The 17,142-nt window shown below is 56.4% G+C and overlaps 1 protein-coding gene across 1 annotated transcript in view; it reads left to right on the forward strand.

Moving 5' to 3' along the window:
* The first annotated feature begins 7,486 nt into the window (after positions 1–7,486).
* The window catches only part of NPDC1 (neural proliferation, differentiation and control 1), a 43,875-nt gene continuing 34,219 nt past the window's right edge, over positions 7,487–17,142 (forward strand). Inside the window, exon 1 of the mRNA XM_068914848.1 lies at positions 7,487–7,615. Coding sequence (XP_068770949.1) covers positions 7,516–7,615 — 100 coding nt within the window. The 5' untranslated portion in view covers positions 7,487–7,515. The remainder of the gene's footprint in view (positions 7,616–17,142) is intronic.

Raw genomic sequence — 17,142 nt, forward strand, 5'->3', positions numbered from 1 at the left:
GAGAGACATTGCAAGGCCATGGCTGGCCAGGCCTGTGGAGATGGAAGTCACCACGTCACCCTGTGGCCAGGACTAAGTTGCACTGGCAGTACGGGGCAAGGCTGGTGTGCAGAGAGTTCCCATGCCATGCCCTGCAGTCAGCCGACACTGGGGAGGTGGGGATGTGCAGGGAGCTGGGCTCTGGAGCAGGCTCAAAGCTTGAGCTATGAGGCCAGAAGGGAGGAGGAGAGCATGGCAGCACTACCGTGAAGCCTACACCAGCTTCAGTCAGGCTGGTCAGGAGCCCCACCAGGGTAGGGAATGATGCTGGAGGAGGGTACATTCAAGATAGAAACCTGGCACGCTGGACTGAGCAAGAAATTCCTTTTCCTGAGCCCAGAATTTGCCACAGACAAAAGGTGTATTAGAGGAAAGAACATTCATGCATTTGCTGGTGGATGTTTCAGGGGAGTGCAGGGAGAGAGGGAGGACACAAGTCTCCCTCAAACGCAGTGCTGTCCCCAGAGCTCTTGGCCCCAGGCTAATTACCAGTGGAAACTAGAATGTGCGTTCTCATGCCAGGATTAGGGCTTGGGAGGTCATTCTTAGCCTCTGGGTTGTCACTGGGGGGTAGCTAGCCCATGAGGTACAAGGGGAAGAGGCTGCGTGCTTCCCATATGCCCATGGGGAAGGAGACTCTGTCTGTGAGGGAGCTGTGCCCCAGGGAATCAGCAGTACTGGGCTGCCCTGGGCTGGCACAGGGAGCTGAGGCAGGTCATGGGGTATGCAAGGGGTGCAGAGGACAGTGTAGGATGATGAGGGAGAGTGCAAGTGGTGCAGTGGAGGGGTGTAGGGTGTCCAAGGGGTGTGGAAGGGTGATGGGAAAGGGTGTCATGAGCCCTTCACCTCTCCGTTCCTTGTCCAACACCTCCCACTGTGACTTATGGTCCTGTCCAGCAGGGGATGCTGGTCCTATTCCCATCTCCCTGCTCTTGGGCACAGAGCTCTGGCCCTCCAAGCGCCCGAGACCCTCTGCTTTGTTTTGCAGAGGGAGAGCTCAATGACTGTGGCCTGATTGACACTGACTACACCAGCTACACCATCATCTTTGGCCACCGAGACTACAAGGGGCAGAAGATCTCAGTGCTGTTTCTCTATGGTAGGTGTTGGAGAAAGCACATAAAAGTGCAGTGAAATAGGGGGAGGAGAGGAATGCTTGGGGCAGGCTCTCTGCCAAGCCTCTCCAAATAGGACAGAAACTGCCAGACAGCCTACCATCAACATCCCCATCACTCTGGAGGTCTGCAGTATGGCTGGTCTGGCAGCACCCTGAGCTTGCTGAGAGAGGAGAGGGACCTCATAGGACCCACAAAATGTTCCCAGTGCCATCTCCCCTCCAAGCCTGGCACTGCCGACCCTCTGGTGGGTAGCCAGCCTTGCTCCACCAGAGGAGGTTTTTGGCCAGCGTTTCGGTGCAGGCTGCAGGTAGCAGCTGTCTAACTCACTCTCTGTCACCTGCAGGCAGAAATACTGAAGTGAAATCCGGCGTGTTAGAGAAATTCAATGACACCATGAAGGAGGTGGGACTTTCCAAGGAACAGATGGTCATGCTGCCCAAAGCCAGTAAGAGAAACCATCAGCCCCTGCCCATGGGTCTTCCTTGCAGCTGGGACACAACTGTCCTGCATGCTCAGGTCTTGCTTACATGGAGCGCAGTAACAGTGCTGAGGTGATGAGAAGCAAAGGGCCCTTCTGTCACCTTCCCATGGCTGCTACATGAAGACCACATGTGAGCACGGCTCACTCAGTGTACAAATGGGCAGCAAGGGTAGAGGTGCCCCAGGATGCTCTGTGCACTGAGCTGGGGCAGGCTCAGCCCTCACGGGGACACAGTCAGCACATGGGGCACAAGGCATAAACGTTAATGAACTGGGTCAGTCTATACAGCGTGCATGGTGGATCTGGGGCTGTGCTGAGCATCCTTTTGGCGGTTGCTGAGCAGCTTTGCCCTGTGCTGAGTTACTCGTTGAGCTTCTCTCTGGAGAAGCACATAGGCCTCATCCTTTGTTTTCTTTTCAGAGGAGTGCAGCCTGCAGTTGGCATAGGTGAGTCAGAGCTTCCTCTCTCCCATCTTTCTGCTGGAACAAGCCCCCAGAGTCCTGCTTTCCCACCCAGAGCCTTGCAGCACAGGGACAAACCAATCCAAAAGGAACTGCTAACCACTTCTCCTGGGGAGAGGCTGAGCACCAGATAAAGCCTAAAAAAGTAACTTTTTTTTTCTTCTGCTGAGTAAACTTAAGTTCTGAAATTTGGCATTAACAAGGTATGTGGAAACAGCCGCTGCTGCCTGGCCCAAATATGCTACTTGAGGTAGCGAAAGGCAGGCTGGAAGGTAGAGCAGTCCTGGGCCCTTTCTCACATGACCGTTAGTGCTGACCATCCCGAGCAGCTCATGCTCTCCGGAAACTAAGCCTCCACATGTCTCTGCCGCACTGGACTGAGCCTGAGTTTTGGGAGGTTGGGAACTAGCGGTCATCTGCAATGGACCAAAACCTCAGAGGTGAAGCTGGGACTACCTTGCTGCTGTGGAGCTGGGCTGAGGTCTGATCCAGGTGAGCAGCAACCGTTGCTCCAGTGATCAGACAATGGGATCAGGGTGTCATAAGGTAATTCAGACTGGAAGGGAGCTTAGTAGGTCTCTAGTCCAACCTCCTGCTCAAAGCAAGGTCAGCTATGGGGTCAGACCAGGTAACTCGTGTTTTCTCAAGTGGGGTCTTGCAAACCTCCAAGGACGGAGACAGCATGGCCTCAGCGGGTCCCTCTCTACATCTCCTAGGAGAGCGGGTCCTGCCTCACCAAGCGCCTCCAGCCCTGCTTGCTCCCGATGGGTCAATGCTCAAGGACCCTGGCTTAGCTCCCTGCTCTGTGGCACTGGCCCCACCATGCTCAGGGTTGGCTCCGGCAGCCCTGCTGTCCCGTGCATGCCAACCTCCCCTCACTCCCAAATAAAGAAATTGCGACCCTCCCCCATGCCTCGGTGTGATGCTGGGAAGCATGGGGAGCCTTGGAGAGGTGTTTTGGGTTCTCAGACGTCCTCTGACGGGAGTATGCAGCATGACGGGGGAGTTTCTCCTCTCCACCTTGCCAAGAATCAGAGACTCCCCTGAACACATGCCAACACCCAGTTATTTCCCATTTGCCTGCACTGTGCCTGCCTGTTCTCTCTGGCCAGCCTCTAGGACTCACCGTCCTGGCAAGACCTTGTCCTTGCCAGGACTGTAGGAGAGGGTAATCCTGAAGAGCAGGGACTTGCGAGGTAGCTCCTGCACGTGGCAAATGGCTCTAGACTGCCCAAAAGATAGCTTGCACCCAGTCAAGCTAGCCCGCAGAACCCTGCTGCCTCTCTGGGCAGACAGGTGCCCTGTCCATGTCCCTCAGGCCATGCCGCAGGCTGTGGGTCACTTCAGTTCTCTGTCCCCAGCATGGCAGCGGGCGCAGCTCTAGGGCCTTGTGGCCATTTGTCTTCCAGCAGGCTCTGCTTGCACCTGCCCTGCACATAGAGCCTGAGCTGCCACCGGCCCCGATGAGCAGCTGCCTTGAGAGCCCACTGCTCCCACTTTGCTCCTTTCCACTGCCCGTTTCCTTTATGACTCTCATCCTCTCTCAATCCATGCAAAGCCTCTGGAAGAGGATGGTGGAGGTGGGGGTGAGGGAGGTGAAGATATCTCACAGCTTGCTTGGCAGTAGTTGCTCCACCATCCCAGCCTGCCTACCCTAGAGATCTCCTCTTCCAAAGCTAACACATCTCCAGCACAGTCCTGGCACCTAGGAGTCCCTGTGGCTCTGGTTTGCACAGTCCTTGCACAGCCCGTCTTCTATTGGGTTTGCTTCTGGACAGATTTATTACTTGTTTTGGGTGGCTCCCTCTTTGTGGTGTCCTGGCCAGCGCTTTCACAGCCACACTAGAGACCCTCTCTCTTGCCTATCAGACCCTCGGCTATGTCAGCTTTGTAATTCCTCACCTCTGCAGAGCACCTGGTCCCTGTGATCCTCTTTACCGACAGGAACTACTACCTGGCTCCGACACTGCGGTCCCCTCCCATCTTGTCTAATCTCAGTAATTCTGGGCTTTCCAATAACTCTGCCACCTCCTGGTGGGTCCTGCTCACCAGACACATCAAAAAAAGTGCCTTCTCCCAGGTAATCACCTGCTTTACAGAAAGCTGGCCTGTGAAATGGTCTTGTAGCTGGTCTGGTCCTGCTCATTGCACTCCAAAAACCAGGGCCTCCCTTTCTTTTTTCACTTGATCAGACTGAAAAATTCACTGCTGCAAGGAATGGGAACAAGGTCAAGACAAATATCAAACTTGACCCAGAGGGACCCTTCAGGTAGGTACGGGAACATCCAGTGTTACAGGTAAATCTCAAATATGGGGCGTTTCTTAGCCTAGAACACCTTGGTCTTAGTCCCGTGTAGTGCAAAATGTTTGAAATATAGAAATAAAGAGAATCCAGTAAAACACAATATTAACCAACCTACACAAGCAAATACAATCTTCTGCCTTCATGCAGCAAGGGCAATGTGTTCGAAAGGGGAAAATATCCAGTAGCTGAGGAGAGATTTGGAGGTCAAGTGGGAGGCACTGAGACACGATGGTCAGTGTGATGGTGAAGAGTAGGCACGTCTGGCCGCTGCAGAAGGATCTGGCTCCCCAGATTGTCAGGTCGCAGGCCCACAGGCGGCACCTGAACAGGTCTGAAAGCTAGGGCATCCCTGGGGCATCCCTGAGACCCAGGATCGGCAGCCGGGGAAAGACCTTACGTCTCAAAAAAAGCACCAGTAAAACAGTAGCTGCAGCCAGCTCTGACATTTGTGTTTCAAGGAGGACATGGAAATGGAGGGAGAACCATAAGAAAGAACGAGGGGTCGAAAAACAAGCCCTACGATATGAGCTTGCCCCAACATACCTGAGTCCTGAGGAGGGGTTTGGAAGATAGCTCAGTCTGTAGATAACTGGTGCTAGGGGCCTTGCCGTGTGATAGAAAAGGGAGGGGCTTTTTCAGCCTTGCAAAGTTGTACGCAGAACTGCTGGCTGCAGCTGAGGCCTGACAAACTCAGCCCTCACAAGAAGATGCAGTTGTCCATCAGGGAGGGAAGTGAAACGCTGCAACAGCTTAAGATCAGTTTGAAAAAATTATCTTTGGTTTCTGAAAGCAATCCCCCAGCTTTCAGCTGCAGAAAGTGGGACCTGAGGCTACCAGGACCCCTTTGGGCTGCACAGTCTCCCCGCGTGTGACTCCTGGAGGGACATTCACCCCCCTGCCCCAGGCCCAGATCCATTCTGGGTGCCTTCCAGCTTTCCACCAGGGCAGGGGCATCCCAGCTCTGGAACTGCCCCCATAGCTGTTGCTACTGTGCAGCTGCCTCATCCGGCCAGCAGTACGGCTTGGTCTTGGCGATGGCAAGCACATTCCTCCGGGCTTCCACTATCAGCCTTGGGCATAGGGAGCAACCCCAAACCCCAGCCTGCCCTCCTGAGGGTTTTCCTAACTCCTTGTCCCTGGATTATGTGATTTCTGAGAGATGGGGGCAGGAGGAGACCCAGCATCCGCTGTTCTTTTTCCCTAGCCTCTGATCTTGGTTTGGCTGCTGGAGCGCCACAGAAATCGCCTCTCTGCTGTTCCAGACTCTTTATCTATTTCTGCGTGCAGGCTGCATTTCCGGTTATGAGATTTGATTTCATCCATCCTGCCCAGCACGCAGAGATAACTCCATGCAAAACAGCAGCATTTCAAAACTAATATTCAAAGCTGCTGTTCAGCACACACAAAAGGGCCCTAGAGAAACAGCACTGGGAAAACGTACATGCTAAAAGGAAGAGTGGTCTGGAGGACAAGAAAGGCCTGGTTTATTTTGCTGCACCGGTGGCCTACCGGGCTAGAAAAGGTTGCGGAGCTCCCAGCGCTCCGGCGCCACGCAGCCTCCCTGCTTTGCAGTTTGGCTGTGAACGGGAACGAATGTGGAGCAGCCCTTTCACTCTGGCCCCAGTGCTGCAGGGGGATCTGCCCCCAGCTCTGGCTCTCCAGCTGCTGGTGGCTGAGCAGGGCAGGCAGCTGGGTGCCAGCAGTGCTGATCAACCCTCTCACTGGCCCAATGCCCTGTCTCTGCCCGGGGTAGAGGGGAGGCACCAGTGGGACTGGCAGTTTCTGTCTTCCAAACTTCTGTTTGGTTTCACCGTTTCACCATCCTGCTCCTCATCCAGGCACCACACTGCGCTGAGACCCGTTATTTCCAGCACTATTATATTGCCTTTAAATTGGCTGCTTGGTTTGCCAGCAGCCCCTTGGGCAACACCATGCCTCACTGCTTGACTCAGTTTACCCACGTTTTGCACGAGACCAGCGCTACCTCACAAAGGATGTGCTCGGACCTCAGTGCCTCCCCCGGCACACGGGCATCCCCCCCGCCTCTGTGGGACGTCCCCAGCCCATGGGAGCCTGTACAGACCTGGGGATCAAGGTCCCTGGGTGACAGAGAAGAGGCACTGGAGAGCTAGGAGACAGGGAGTGCAGGGCGGGGGGGGGTGCAGGCTGCATGGAAAGGGTGGCCCCCAGCAGCAGGGTGCAAGGCCCTGCAAAGGGTGACGCAGTACTGCGGCGGGGGTGTACGGGCCTCAGCAGCGATCCCGGGCAGATTTGGGGTCCCAAGCAGACCAGTCCCCACGGGGCCCAGAAGTTGGGTCCCAACAACCATCTTGGAGGTGCCTGGGGCCCTAGCAGGGCGACACCAAAGAGGCGCAGGAGCAGTTTAGATGCTGGCAGTGATCCCAGAGGGGTTCGGGCTCCTGCAGGCTGAGCCCCAGAGGTGCAGGAGGCATTCAGGCCCTGGGCGGCGAAGGGGTTGGAGCCTCAGCAGGCTGCTCCAGAAGGGGAACTAGCGGGGCTTGGGCCCCAGGCAGTGGTCCTGGAGGGGCTGGGAGCCCAGCAGGCTGGTCCCAGAGCGGTTTGGGACCACAGCAGACGAACCCCAATAGGGCGCAGGAGGCTTGCGGGGGTGGGCGGTGGTCTCAGGGCAGGTTGGGGCCCTGGCAGGCCAATCCCGGGGGGGCGCAGGAGGCGTTTGGACCCTGGCAGCGATGCCGGGCGGGTTTGGTTCCCCAGCAGGCTGAGCCGAGCAGGGACGCGTGGGCTTCGGGGCTCCCGCAGGGATGCTGGTGGGGTCTGGTTCCCCAGTAGACGTACGCCAAAGGGATGCAGGAGGGGTTCGGGCCCCGGCGGCGACCCCAGGGGTATCGAGGGCCGCGGCAGGCCAACGCCAGAGGAGCACTTGGGCGCCTGCCGGCGGGCCGGCCCCCCTAGCGGGCAGGCCGCTGCGCAGCTCCAGGCGCCGCCGCCCGCAGGCGCCGCAGCCCCGCCGAGCCCCGCCCCGTGGCGGGGTGGGAGCCGCCCCCGCCCCGCCCCGCCCCGCCCGCCGCCCGCCGCCGCCGCCGCCGCCGCCGCCGCCGCCGGCCCCACGCCTGCCCGCGCGGCCGCAGGATGGTGGCGGCCCGGAGCGCCGCCGCCGCCCGCCGCGGAGCCCTGCTGCTGCTCGCCGCCCTCGGCGCCTGCCGCCTGCGCGCCGCCGCCAGCGGGGCCGGTGAGTGCCGCGCCGCGCCGCCCCGGGGCCTGGCTGCGGGCCCGGGGCCGCTCGTCCCCCTCCGCCTCTCCCGAGGGACCTGGTTGTCCCCCCCCCCCCCCGAGGGGCCATGAGCTGTGTCCCCCAAGGTCTCGACACTGTCCCCTCCCCGGGGGGGAGGCGCTATGTGTCCCCCCCCCCAGTCCGCGGAGCTGCGTGTCCCCCCCGGGAGACATCGCGGTGCTCAGCCCCCACCAGCCGCAGTTAGGGAGCCGGCGGGGACGGTGGCGGGGGTCCCGGGGGTCCGTGGCAGCCGCCGGCGGCGCAGGGGGAGCGCGGCGTTAGGGCCGCCGGCCCGCAGCGGCGGGGGCGCGGGGCGGCCTCCTGCGCTCCCCGAGCCGGCGGGAGGCCCGCCGCCGCGGCCGAAGCTGCTGGTGGCCAAGGGCCTGCAGGTGCGACGGGGCGGGCTGAGCCGCCCCGGCCTTTGGGGGTGGCCTGGGCACCGAGGGGCTAACGTCCCTCTAGGGCAGGGCAGAAATGCCTTCTTAAAGTAGGCGCTGCGCGGGATGCTCGTGGACGTGCGTTGTTCTGTGGTTGGGTTGGAAAAAGGTCAATCCGTGGGGCAACGTGGGAGGTGCGTCGTGAGCAAACGGACTTGGGCTCCGCTCAGAAGAGCGGTGAGCCTGCTGCCGGGCTGAGGCTCTCTGTGGGTCGGGGGCCGGAGCCGGAGCCAGAGCCGGGCCGAGCAGCTCAGCTCCAGCTCAGAGCTTCTCGCAGCGGCAGCCTCCTGGGCTCCTGGCGCGAGAACCATGATTTAGGCTTCCCTGCGCTTTGGGTGCATGATGGTGGGCAGCGTGTTGCTGCCACGAAAGCGAGGTGGAAACCATCCCGCGGTTCGTCTTGGATTCTCTCCTCCGGTTTGTCCTCCCGGCTCTTATTTTTGCTTGACCAGCATCCGGCTCTGCAAGTCACAGCCCAGAGCACTGCCCAGCGCCGGGGACGAGGGGCTGGGTCTCCCACGGCCGAGCGGGTGCGGGCCCTGCCGTCGCCAGGGTGAACCTGGGGTGGGTGCGAGCAGATCTGGCTGGCGAGAGGGAGGGTGGCCCGGAGTAACCACGCTTCAAGCCGTGGCTTTGAGGGATGTTGGAAAGCAGCAACGCTGCGCTGGAAGCGCGTCGGCGGAGGCAGGCTGCTGGTGGGAGTCACTGGCCATTAGTGTCATCAGCGACAAACTTTTCCGCTTAGGCGGTTTGGTGAGCTGGAAGACACCGGTGGGGAACTATATCCAGGCCGGCGAATTAATTTCTCGCCGGCGCTGATCTTTGTGCAGCAGCGCTGGGAGGGGCTCTCAGCGCTGTTGTTGCGGGGCGTTTTTTATTTTAAAAAAAAAAAAAAAGAAAGAAAACAAATAAAGCTGCTCTAATGACCTAGCCATCTTAGCGGCCGTCACGAGTATGCGTCAGTCCGGGCAGAGAAAGCTCGCTCTCCCCACCCCACTCCGGTGACAGCTTGCGAACGTGCTGTTTACTCACCTGTCAAAAGAATTAGCCACTTAGAGGGAAGCAGAACTTTGCAAAGGCTAAAATGTTGACGAGAAGCTTTTCTGATTCTTCTGCAGGGGAGCGAAAAATCTCACGGCTTTGTCTTTTTTTTTTTTTTTCCTCCTTTTCTTTTTAGTGCAGGTCACCTGTTGGCACGTTGGCTTTCTAGGGGGCAGGCGGGGGTCTCTGAGCCAACCCAGCACCCCTTGTCACTGCGGCAGGCTGCCGCGGTGCACTGCTTGCAGGAACGCGGACCCACTGGAAAGCACGGCCGAATCGGGGCGTTACCGCGCGTTGCCCCTGGCGCGGCTGCACGGCGGGCTCTAGTCGCTTCTCTGCCCTAAGAGCTCCCCACCTGCACGCGGCCTTTGTCGTTCTTGGCTCCTCCCAGCCCTGAGAAGTCCCTGAAAAGGTGGCGTCCCCGGTTTATAGGACACTGAGTGTTTCTGCTGGAACGTAAATGCTTTCTGCCTCGATGGCTATTGAAAGCACGTAGAAAGTCAGGGAGTGCCTTGTACTCGCCACATTGTTTGAGGATCAAACATTGTTCTCTCCGGTCCTTCCCCGAGGGACGGCGCTTGCAGGCAGGCGAGGGCTGCATGGGGAAGGACACGTGAGGCAAGGGCAGGGGTCCGGGGAAGGCAGGCTGTAGGGGGTGGCCCTTCAGATTTTCACCTTTGCATCCGTTATTCCTTTCCACCGGCTTTGGGAGCTTTGGGAGAAACATGCTGGCGGGGGATGTGAGCGAGCGAGGAGAGAAGCGCTCAGAGACGAGCGGCGAGGGCTCGGGCACCCTGGGACCCAGCTGCTGCCGGAGCCCCTTGCCGGCAGCTGGGACGCTGGCGCCGCGCGGGTCGTTCGGCAGAGGCCCCAAGGAGGGGTGGTTTGGTCCGTCTCCATCAGTCACCACGAAGGAAAACGGAGCACAGACAGGCAGTATTGCATTGCTTTGGAAGGGTGAGAAAGGTGCTGGTTTTGAAATCTTCTAGTGGTTCAAAATGCCCCAGTCCTTCTCTACTAGGGGTGGCTGTAACTAGGGTTCCTTCACGCTGTGGTGGAGGGTGATGCTTGTGATTGCTTGTGGCTTGTGTTTGCTTTTGGTATTTCCTAGCCCTGAGGTGGTGGCTGGGCAGGGCCTCCTTGTCATAGCTCCCTGGGTATGATACTCGGCAAAGCCATTCGGCTAGCGGTGACTCACTGCAATAGGAGAAGTGGCAGGCCTGGCGCTGGGTGAATCTAGACGATTCTGGAGATGCCCTGGGTAGCTACCTGTGCCCCAAGACCTTACATAAGCTCAGCTGGCTCCAAATTTAAGGACACTGCAAAGCTGTGGCATTTTCTCTGAGGTTGCAGGCTTCAAAGTGGAAATGTCTCCCTCCCGAGTCTCCTCCCAAAGAACTTTTCATGCAGAATAAACATGAACTTGGGCTGTGGAGACTTAATGGGCTTGGCTTGTGGGCTTGGCTTAATGATGAAGCTCACCCCATGGCTGGGCTGGTGGGGAGAGCCCCTCAGGAGGTTTGTTTTGGGCCAGCCAGGGCAGTGGGGCCTCCCTCCGGCAGCACACAGCCTTGTGCCTCCAGGGCTGCTTATGGAGTTGGCAGCAATGGCTGCGTCACCCTGGGTGTTGAGTTTTGCTCCGGTTATTCAGGATTTGGGCTTTGTGCCCTCAGGCATCCAGAGACGATCTACTTGAGCCAGCCGGGGCCGGGAAGGGGAGTTCATGGAGCCTCACTGGTGGCTGGACCCTCTATGTCCAGCTCTTTGGGGGGACTATAACTAAGCAGAAGTCCAGGAGAAACAGCGATGGTGTAGCTGTCTCCAACAAGCAACACGGAGCAAATGGTTAGCCTGGGCAGGCTGCAAGGGGCCAGCTGAGACTTGACTGTTTTACCAGTTATTTACCTTTTAGGGCAAAGGAAACAGTCAGCTTCCTCTGAACAAAGCAGAGCTGTGCAAAGGACAAGTCTCCCCAATAACAAGCACCTGATTGGCATCTTCTCTACTCTGATGCATCCCTGGGATTGTCCTTTCAATTGGGTTATCAGATGTTCCCAGTAAAAGCGGGGTTAGGTTCTTGATTTTGGGGGGCTTCTCAGCCCCTTGTTTGCTGTTCAGTGCTCTGAATCAGCTGTATCATTCTCAGGCAGGGTTGGAGGTATCAGTTGTGTCCTGTGGTTGCTTCGGGGTACAGCTGTGCACTGCAAGGGCTGGATGCTGTGTGGGATGCAGAAATCTGCCCAGGAGCAGGGTGAAGGGTTTTTCCTGAGGTTGCGTGGTAGCTTTGCAGCACAATATGTAGGAGCTTGAGCTGAGCCTCTGCCATCTTTTTACTTTCACACAAGCAAAAGGTGGGGAAGGTTTCTTCGCGCCATTTCCAGTAATGTTGTTCTATAGCCTGGAAATGCCGACGGCAGCATCCCATTGCCAGGAGGCTGCTTTTGCACCGCACATGGCATCGGGAAGGCCAGGGGAGCGAAGGGCCCGGGCTGTGTGCGCACTGCGGCAGTGGGGATCTCCAGGCTGGTTTCTTCGGAAAGCTTTGCAGATAGCTGGCGTTGCCTGAGGAGCCTCCTTGTGATGCGGGCTGGGGAAAGGAGTTTGGTCCCGTCTGCTTCCTTGTGTCGCCTGCGTGTAACGGACGGGGGGGAAGTTACAGCGGTTCCCTTGTGGTTGTTAGGTTAAAGGGGACCCCACAGACACTGCAGCCTTCCTCCCCGAGTGCTGCTGGTCCTTCCTGGCTGCAAGGAGTAAAGTGTCGAGGGGAAGTATTGGCTATTTCTGCCCATCTTTTTAGATTTTCCTTTCTGGGAGGATGAGGCAGGGCTCTGCTTTCTTTGGAAACAGCTTGTTCTTACTTGGAGCGTGGTGTGAATGGCAGGGCACAGATACAGCTCCTGCTCCATATTGCGTGTGGGTGAAGCCAGACCTGCCAAGGAAAGAGCTAGAGGGAAGGTCCTGGACTACTGTACCTGGATCCTCCTGGCTCTGCTGCTTCAATAAACCTACTTCAAACTGCGATTAACGTTTCCTCCTCTCCTGCTCTCTCTGGCTTCTCTGCTGCAACCAAAAGACTCCTGCAGTAGACAGCATCTTGTGGTACACACAGGTGGCACAGCGACACCGTCATCTCACCTGTGGGCTGCACTCCCTGCTGTGAAGCCGGAGGCTGGCGGGCAGAGGTTTGGGCAGTTATTTGCCAATAGCAACTGCGATAGGGGTGAGGAGGCAACAGGAGGTGAAAACTGCACATGTCCCCCTTTCCAGCTGGCTGGCACCTTCTCACCTGCAAGGAGCGGCTCAGCAGCATACCAGTTTGATCTGGAATGGAGGAAGGCAGTGGAGCGTGCTGGCTTTGCTGGTGGTGTGGCCACGTGTCCATGGTTTTTGTTTTTCCCCGCATCTCTCTTTATCCAGTGCATATAGTATCCAGTAGAAATGCTGGTATTGCCTAACCTGGTGGAAATACTGGTATTGCCTAACCTGGTTTTCTGGTAGGTTTCCTGGAGCGTTAGTGAGAATCTGACTTCTAACCCTTTCTTGAGTAATTTGGTTGCCAAGTTTGGTCTGTTGTTATTTTTAAAATATAAAGGTTTTCCAGCTCAGAAGCTTATTAAACAGAGGTTCTCTCCTGTCATTTATTAAGGCTTCAAACCCCAGCTCTGCTGCTGCAGCTAGGAATTTGCAGCAGAAATGCCCAGAGAAGCTGTTCGGCAAAACCCGAGTGGTCATTTCTAGTCCAAGTGACCCATTTGGCCCAGCGTTCCTGGGGAAAACACAAATGGACTGCAGACTTCTCTCTCCCTTTCTTCCTTGTACAACATTTTTGAGGATGGAGGTGGAAGCACAAACATTATTACAGATACCGGATGTTCTGGCTCTGCAGTGATGCAGGGAGTTCTGAAGAGCTAGAGTTGTATAAAATAAGGCGAGAGTTACCTGCCTGGCTCTTTGCCCTGTAAAGTCTTCATTGCTTAGCATATGGTGGGATTGTCAGTCTCCCTGCTTTTAATTTGTCCGCTTTGCAACTACCCTGGTCCAAAGTGAGCTGTGATGGGGTCTAGGCACAGAAGGCTGCTCTCTCAGGGCCTATGTGGGGTTGGCTTCCTTGTATCCGTGGATGCACGTGGAGAAGAAATCCCCGCTGGGCTGCATATCCAGAGCTGGGCTCTCTCCAAGCTTTCCTTGAGGGCTGTGGGAGATGGGATAAGCTATTCCTTATCCTGAACTCTGAAACTGGGGCAACTGCAAGCATCTCTTGGGAGCAGGCAGTGGTTGGCTGGATGGTGTGCTTGTGTCAGTCTCTTCCCTCCTTGCAGGGGAATTTCTGCCCTGGAAAGCTTCCCACATGCTAGCATGGTGCCTAAGGTGAGCAGGGCGGCTGATCTCTGAGCTCCCTTATGTAATGCAGGTCCCCACGTTAATGTGTCTGGGCAGCTGACAGACCTGTGAGTCTGTCTGCAGAAAGCAAAGATTTCCCAGGGCTGCTTTTTCTTAAGATGCGGAGAAGGTCGTCTGAATCATCGTGGTCGTGGTGGTCAATTATCTCATTTAGCAATGAAGTGCAGAGCAAGTCTGAACAATTGATGGCACTTAGGCTAGAAACATGGAGTAGAAGGAGGATATGGGCTCCCAGACTGTCCTTGCAGTATGCAGCCTGCCCCGTTGCTTTGAACCCACCCTTGGAGGCTGTGAGGAAGGGTATCTTCTGTCCAACTGGAGTACAGACCAAATATTTCATGCGTGTTCGGTTGTGGGGGATGCTTGTCTGCTGGGACCTGGTTGGCTCAGTGTTGCTCCTGAGCTTAATTTTCTATGCAGTTTTTCTTTGGAAACAGCCCTTCCCCCCCCCCCCCCCCCCCCCAGTTCCCTGGGATTTTATCTGCTCCAGTTGCTCCTGCCATGAAAAATAATCCCTCTCGGATAGCTTAGGTGTCTGAGGTATACGGGGAACTTGAGATACAGTGGCTGGGCACCCCTTAAAGGCAGCCTGCCTTGGTTTTGTGGATTGACGTCTGTGCCAGGGAATATTGCTGGGCAGTGGTTTGTCTGCAGGTGAACAGATCGCTGACGGAAGAAGCTCTCTGATCTCTGCAATACCTCCACTCACTAGCTCCAATTCCTGTGGTCCCTGAGGCTGTTGGCTCCTCTTGCTGCCAAAGAGGTTTTGGGTGTTTTATGAAAGAGCTTCAGGAGCGGTGCCCGAGTAGGTCCTCCCTTCTTGTGCTTTGCTTCCACCCAGTGTCGGCAAATCCCACCCTTGGTTTCCTCCCATGAAACAAGAAGGAAAACACTGCAGAGATCATGAGGCTCTATTGGAAGAAGCAAAGAAGTGGGAGACGTGGCTGCAGCGGAGCCACCGCTGCAGCCACTGTGCCAGTCGCTGGCCCTGTGCAGCGCTCCGTACCCGTCTCCCAGAGCTGGGCTTGGAGGGCTGGTCCTGCAGCTGGACTGCCGCTCCACAGGGCAGCATGAAACGCCCTCTGTATTGGTTTAACTAGCTGCCAGGCTTCTCTTTCCCTTGTGCTCTGCAACCTTTTTTTTCTTTCCTTCTCATGTCAGCCCGAGTTGCAGATTCTTTACTGAACTGCATTCCCTGTCCTTGGCACTGGCCCGGGGAGCTGGAAGGGTCAGGCTGCAGCAATTGCTCTTTCATCCCCCTTCTTCCTAACTTGTTGGGGGACCTGAAACTGGTGTTTCTCTCCACGGACATTTCCCATCCGAGCCCTGAGTTGTGCTCTCTGTTGCCTGGGGCAGGGAAACCTTGATCCTGTTTGTGCTCTTGAGCTGTTCAGAGGCAGATGAAGAGACCTGATCTGAAAGGCAAAGGGAGGTCAGAAGTGGCTGTTTGTAGCTAAAACGTGCAGGGAGAAGCCTTTCAAATCAGCGCGCTCTTCCCGGTCGGAGAGGCGTATCTGCCTGCATCTAGGGCTTTCCCACAATGAACGGCTCCCTTATCCATCTCCCTTCTCCGACGGACCTCCTGGTGGCCAAGGACAGTTTGGGCCTGTGTTGCTCTTGTCACAGGGCAATTTCTCTCAGCCTGGTGCTGACTAACAGTTACTCCCTCGGGAGATGTGAAGATGATCCTGGATCGTTATTTCTCATGCACGTTTTTGCCAAGCCCTCTTGCTGCTTTGCTGCTGCATCCTGGGAGAGGGTGGCTCTTTCCATGCGCTTGTGCTGCAGCTCCTCTGCGTTGCTCGTGGCTCGTCCATCTGATCTAGGCGCCGACGCTGGAGCTTTATTGTAGGGCCCTTTCTGTTCCCCAGTGTGGGTTTGGCCTTTGGGATATGCAAACGTGTTTGAGGTTTTGGGTTTAATGTGTTCCCCTTCTGGGGCAATACTCTGCTGTCATGCCCTTGGCTGGCCTGCCCAGAGGAAGCTTCCTGGGACAATTTGGTGGTGCTGTAGTGGCTCAGGCTCTCCCTGGGGGCACTTTTGGGCCCTTCCTAGAGAGAAAGTACAAGTGACATACGTTTCCCTGAAACGATCCTTCCTCTGGACCATCAGAGTATTAAAGGAAGTAATCGGTTTATGCGTCTCCCATGTGCTGCTTTAGTTGTGGGAGCATTTGGGGTAGGCAGGGATTTAGCCCTGGGCTCACTGCGGGTAGGAAGTCAGCTGCCAGCCTACAGATTTACAGAATAACGTGGCTGGCTGTCTGGCTGGCTGTCCCCGTCTTCATCTGCCACATTACCGCAATGCCCTTTCCCTCTGTAATTCCCAGAATTCAGACCCGGTGGGGATTTTATCTCTGCCGGCAGCCTGGAAGGGAGGAACAACGGGGGCCCCTGGTCCATCCCCTACTCTCCTGCCTCTGCCCAGGTTGAGAGGATGGGTGCTGGGGCCGGGCCATGCTGTCTGGGCTCAGCCCAGGGATTAATCCCAGCTGGTGACTTGTGAACATGCCAACACTGCTTCCAGCCTACCTCCAGCCGCGCCCTCCTTGCAGGGGAGAGCACGCACACCCCTCTGCATGACGGACCGGACCGAGCCTTGCGTCACCTCTCCAAGAGATGCCCCAACCCGGGGTGTTTTTTTTTTTTAATCTGCCACAGCTTTTGCAGGGGTAATAAGAGCATTGACTGGAGGCAGCAGGCCTATAATTAGCCATTTCATGAACTAACATTAATTGCCCATTAAATGCCTGGAGTGTGGGTAGCTGTTTCTGGGTGGTGACGGGCCTCACTCCCATCACTGGATGCTTTTGTGTTGCAGACCAAGCCCTGGGGGTCTGTCAGGGCGGTTTCACAGCAGGTTTTGGCTGAGCAGATGTGCAGCGAGCTGCGCCTTGCCCAGGGCAGGAGTCTGTTTTGCACCCGACTTGGTTTCCTGGCCATGGGCTAGCGTGTGCTGTTTGGAGCAGAGTGAATTTGGGTACATCTTGATTTTGAAGTCTGGATATTTTGTTCAAGTCTAAACTGGGAAATAAGTTCCAAGGAATCACTTTGCATGCATGTGCGTAGCCATGTTTTGTTTTGGGGAAAGTAGAGCTGTGTTTTGGGTTTTGTGTGTGTGACATTTTTGGACTGAAATAAAATGCTTTGATAGTCCCAGATCAAAGTGTTTCATTTCCTGTCTGAGCCAGAGAGGTCCAAGATCAGGTGACTGAAAGTGGATTGCCGTAGCGTGCAGTGTTGTGTTTTTGCCATTTCCTCCCACTTAAATATTGTGTGTTAAAGGAAAAATTGCAGTCAGAGCAGGTAATATTAATGTCCGGTTCCTTGTCTCTTCCCACTAGTAAAGCACCAAAGTCTTACCTGCTCCCTTTTTTGTCCAGCATGGTGTAAGGTGACTGCTGACCACCCTAAGCGCACACAGTGTTTTTGGGGTGTCTCCTGTATGGATAGAGAAGACAGCAAAGCCTTTGAGTATCTGGGGGAGGAAGGCTCACTAATCCAAGCCCCAAACATCCAAGCCACATGCCATGAGAGGGAGCCCTGGTGGTCTGGGCTTTTTGCTGGAAGTCCGTGCCGGGCTGCTGGAGATGCCCTGCTGTGGACC

Source organism: Struthio camelus, chromosome 20, assembly GCF_040807025.1.
Source record: "Struthio camelus isolate bStrCam1 chromosome 20, bStrCam1.hap1, whole genome shotgun sequence".
Lineage (NCBI taxonomy): Eukaryota > Metazoa > Chordata > Aves > Struthioniformes > Struthionidae > Struthio > Struthio camelus.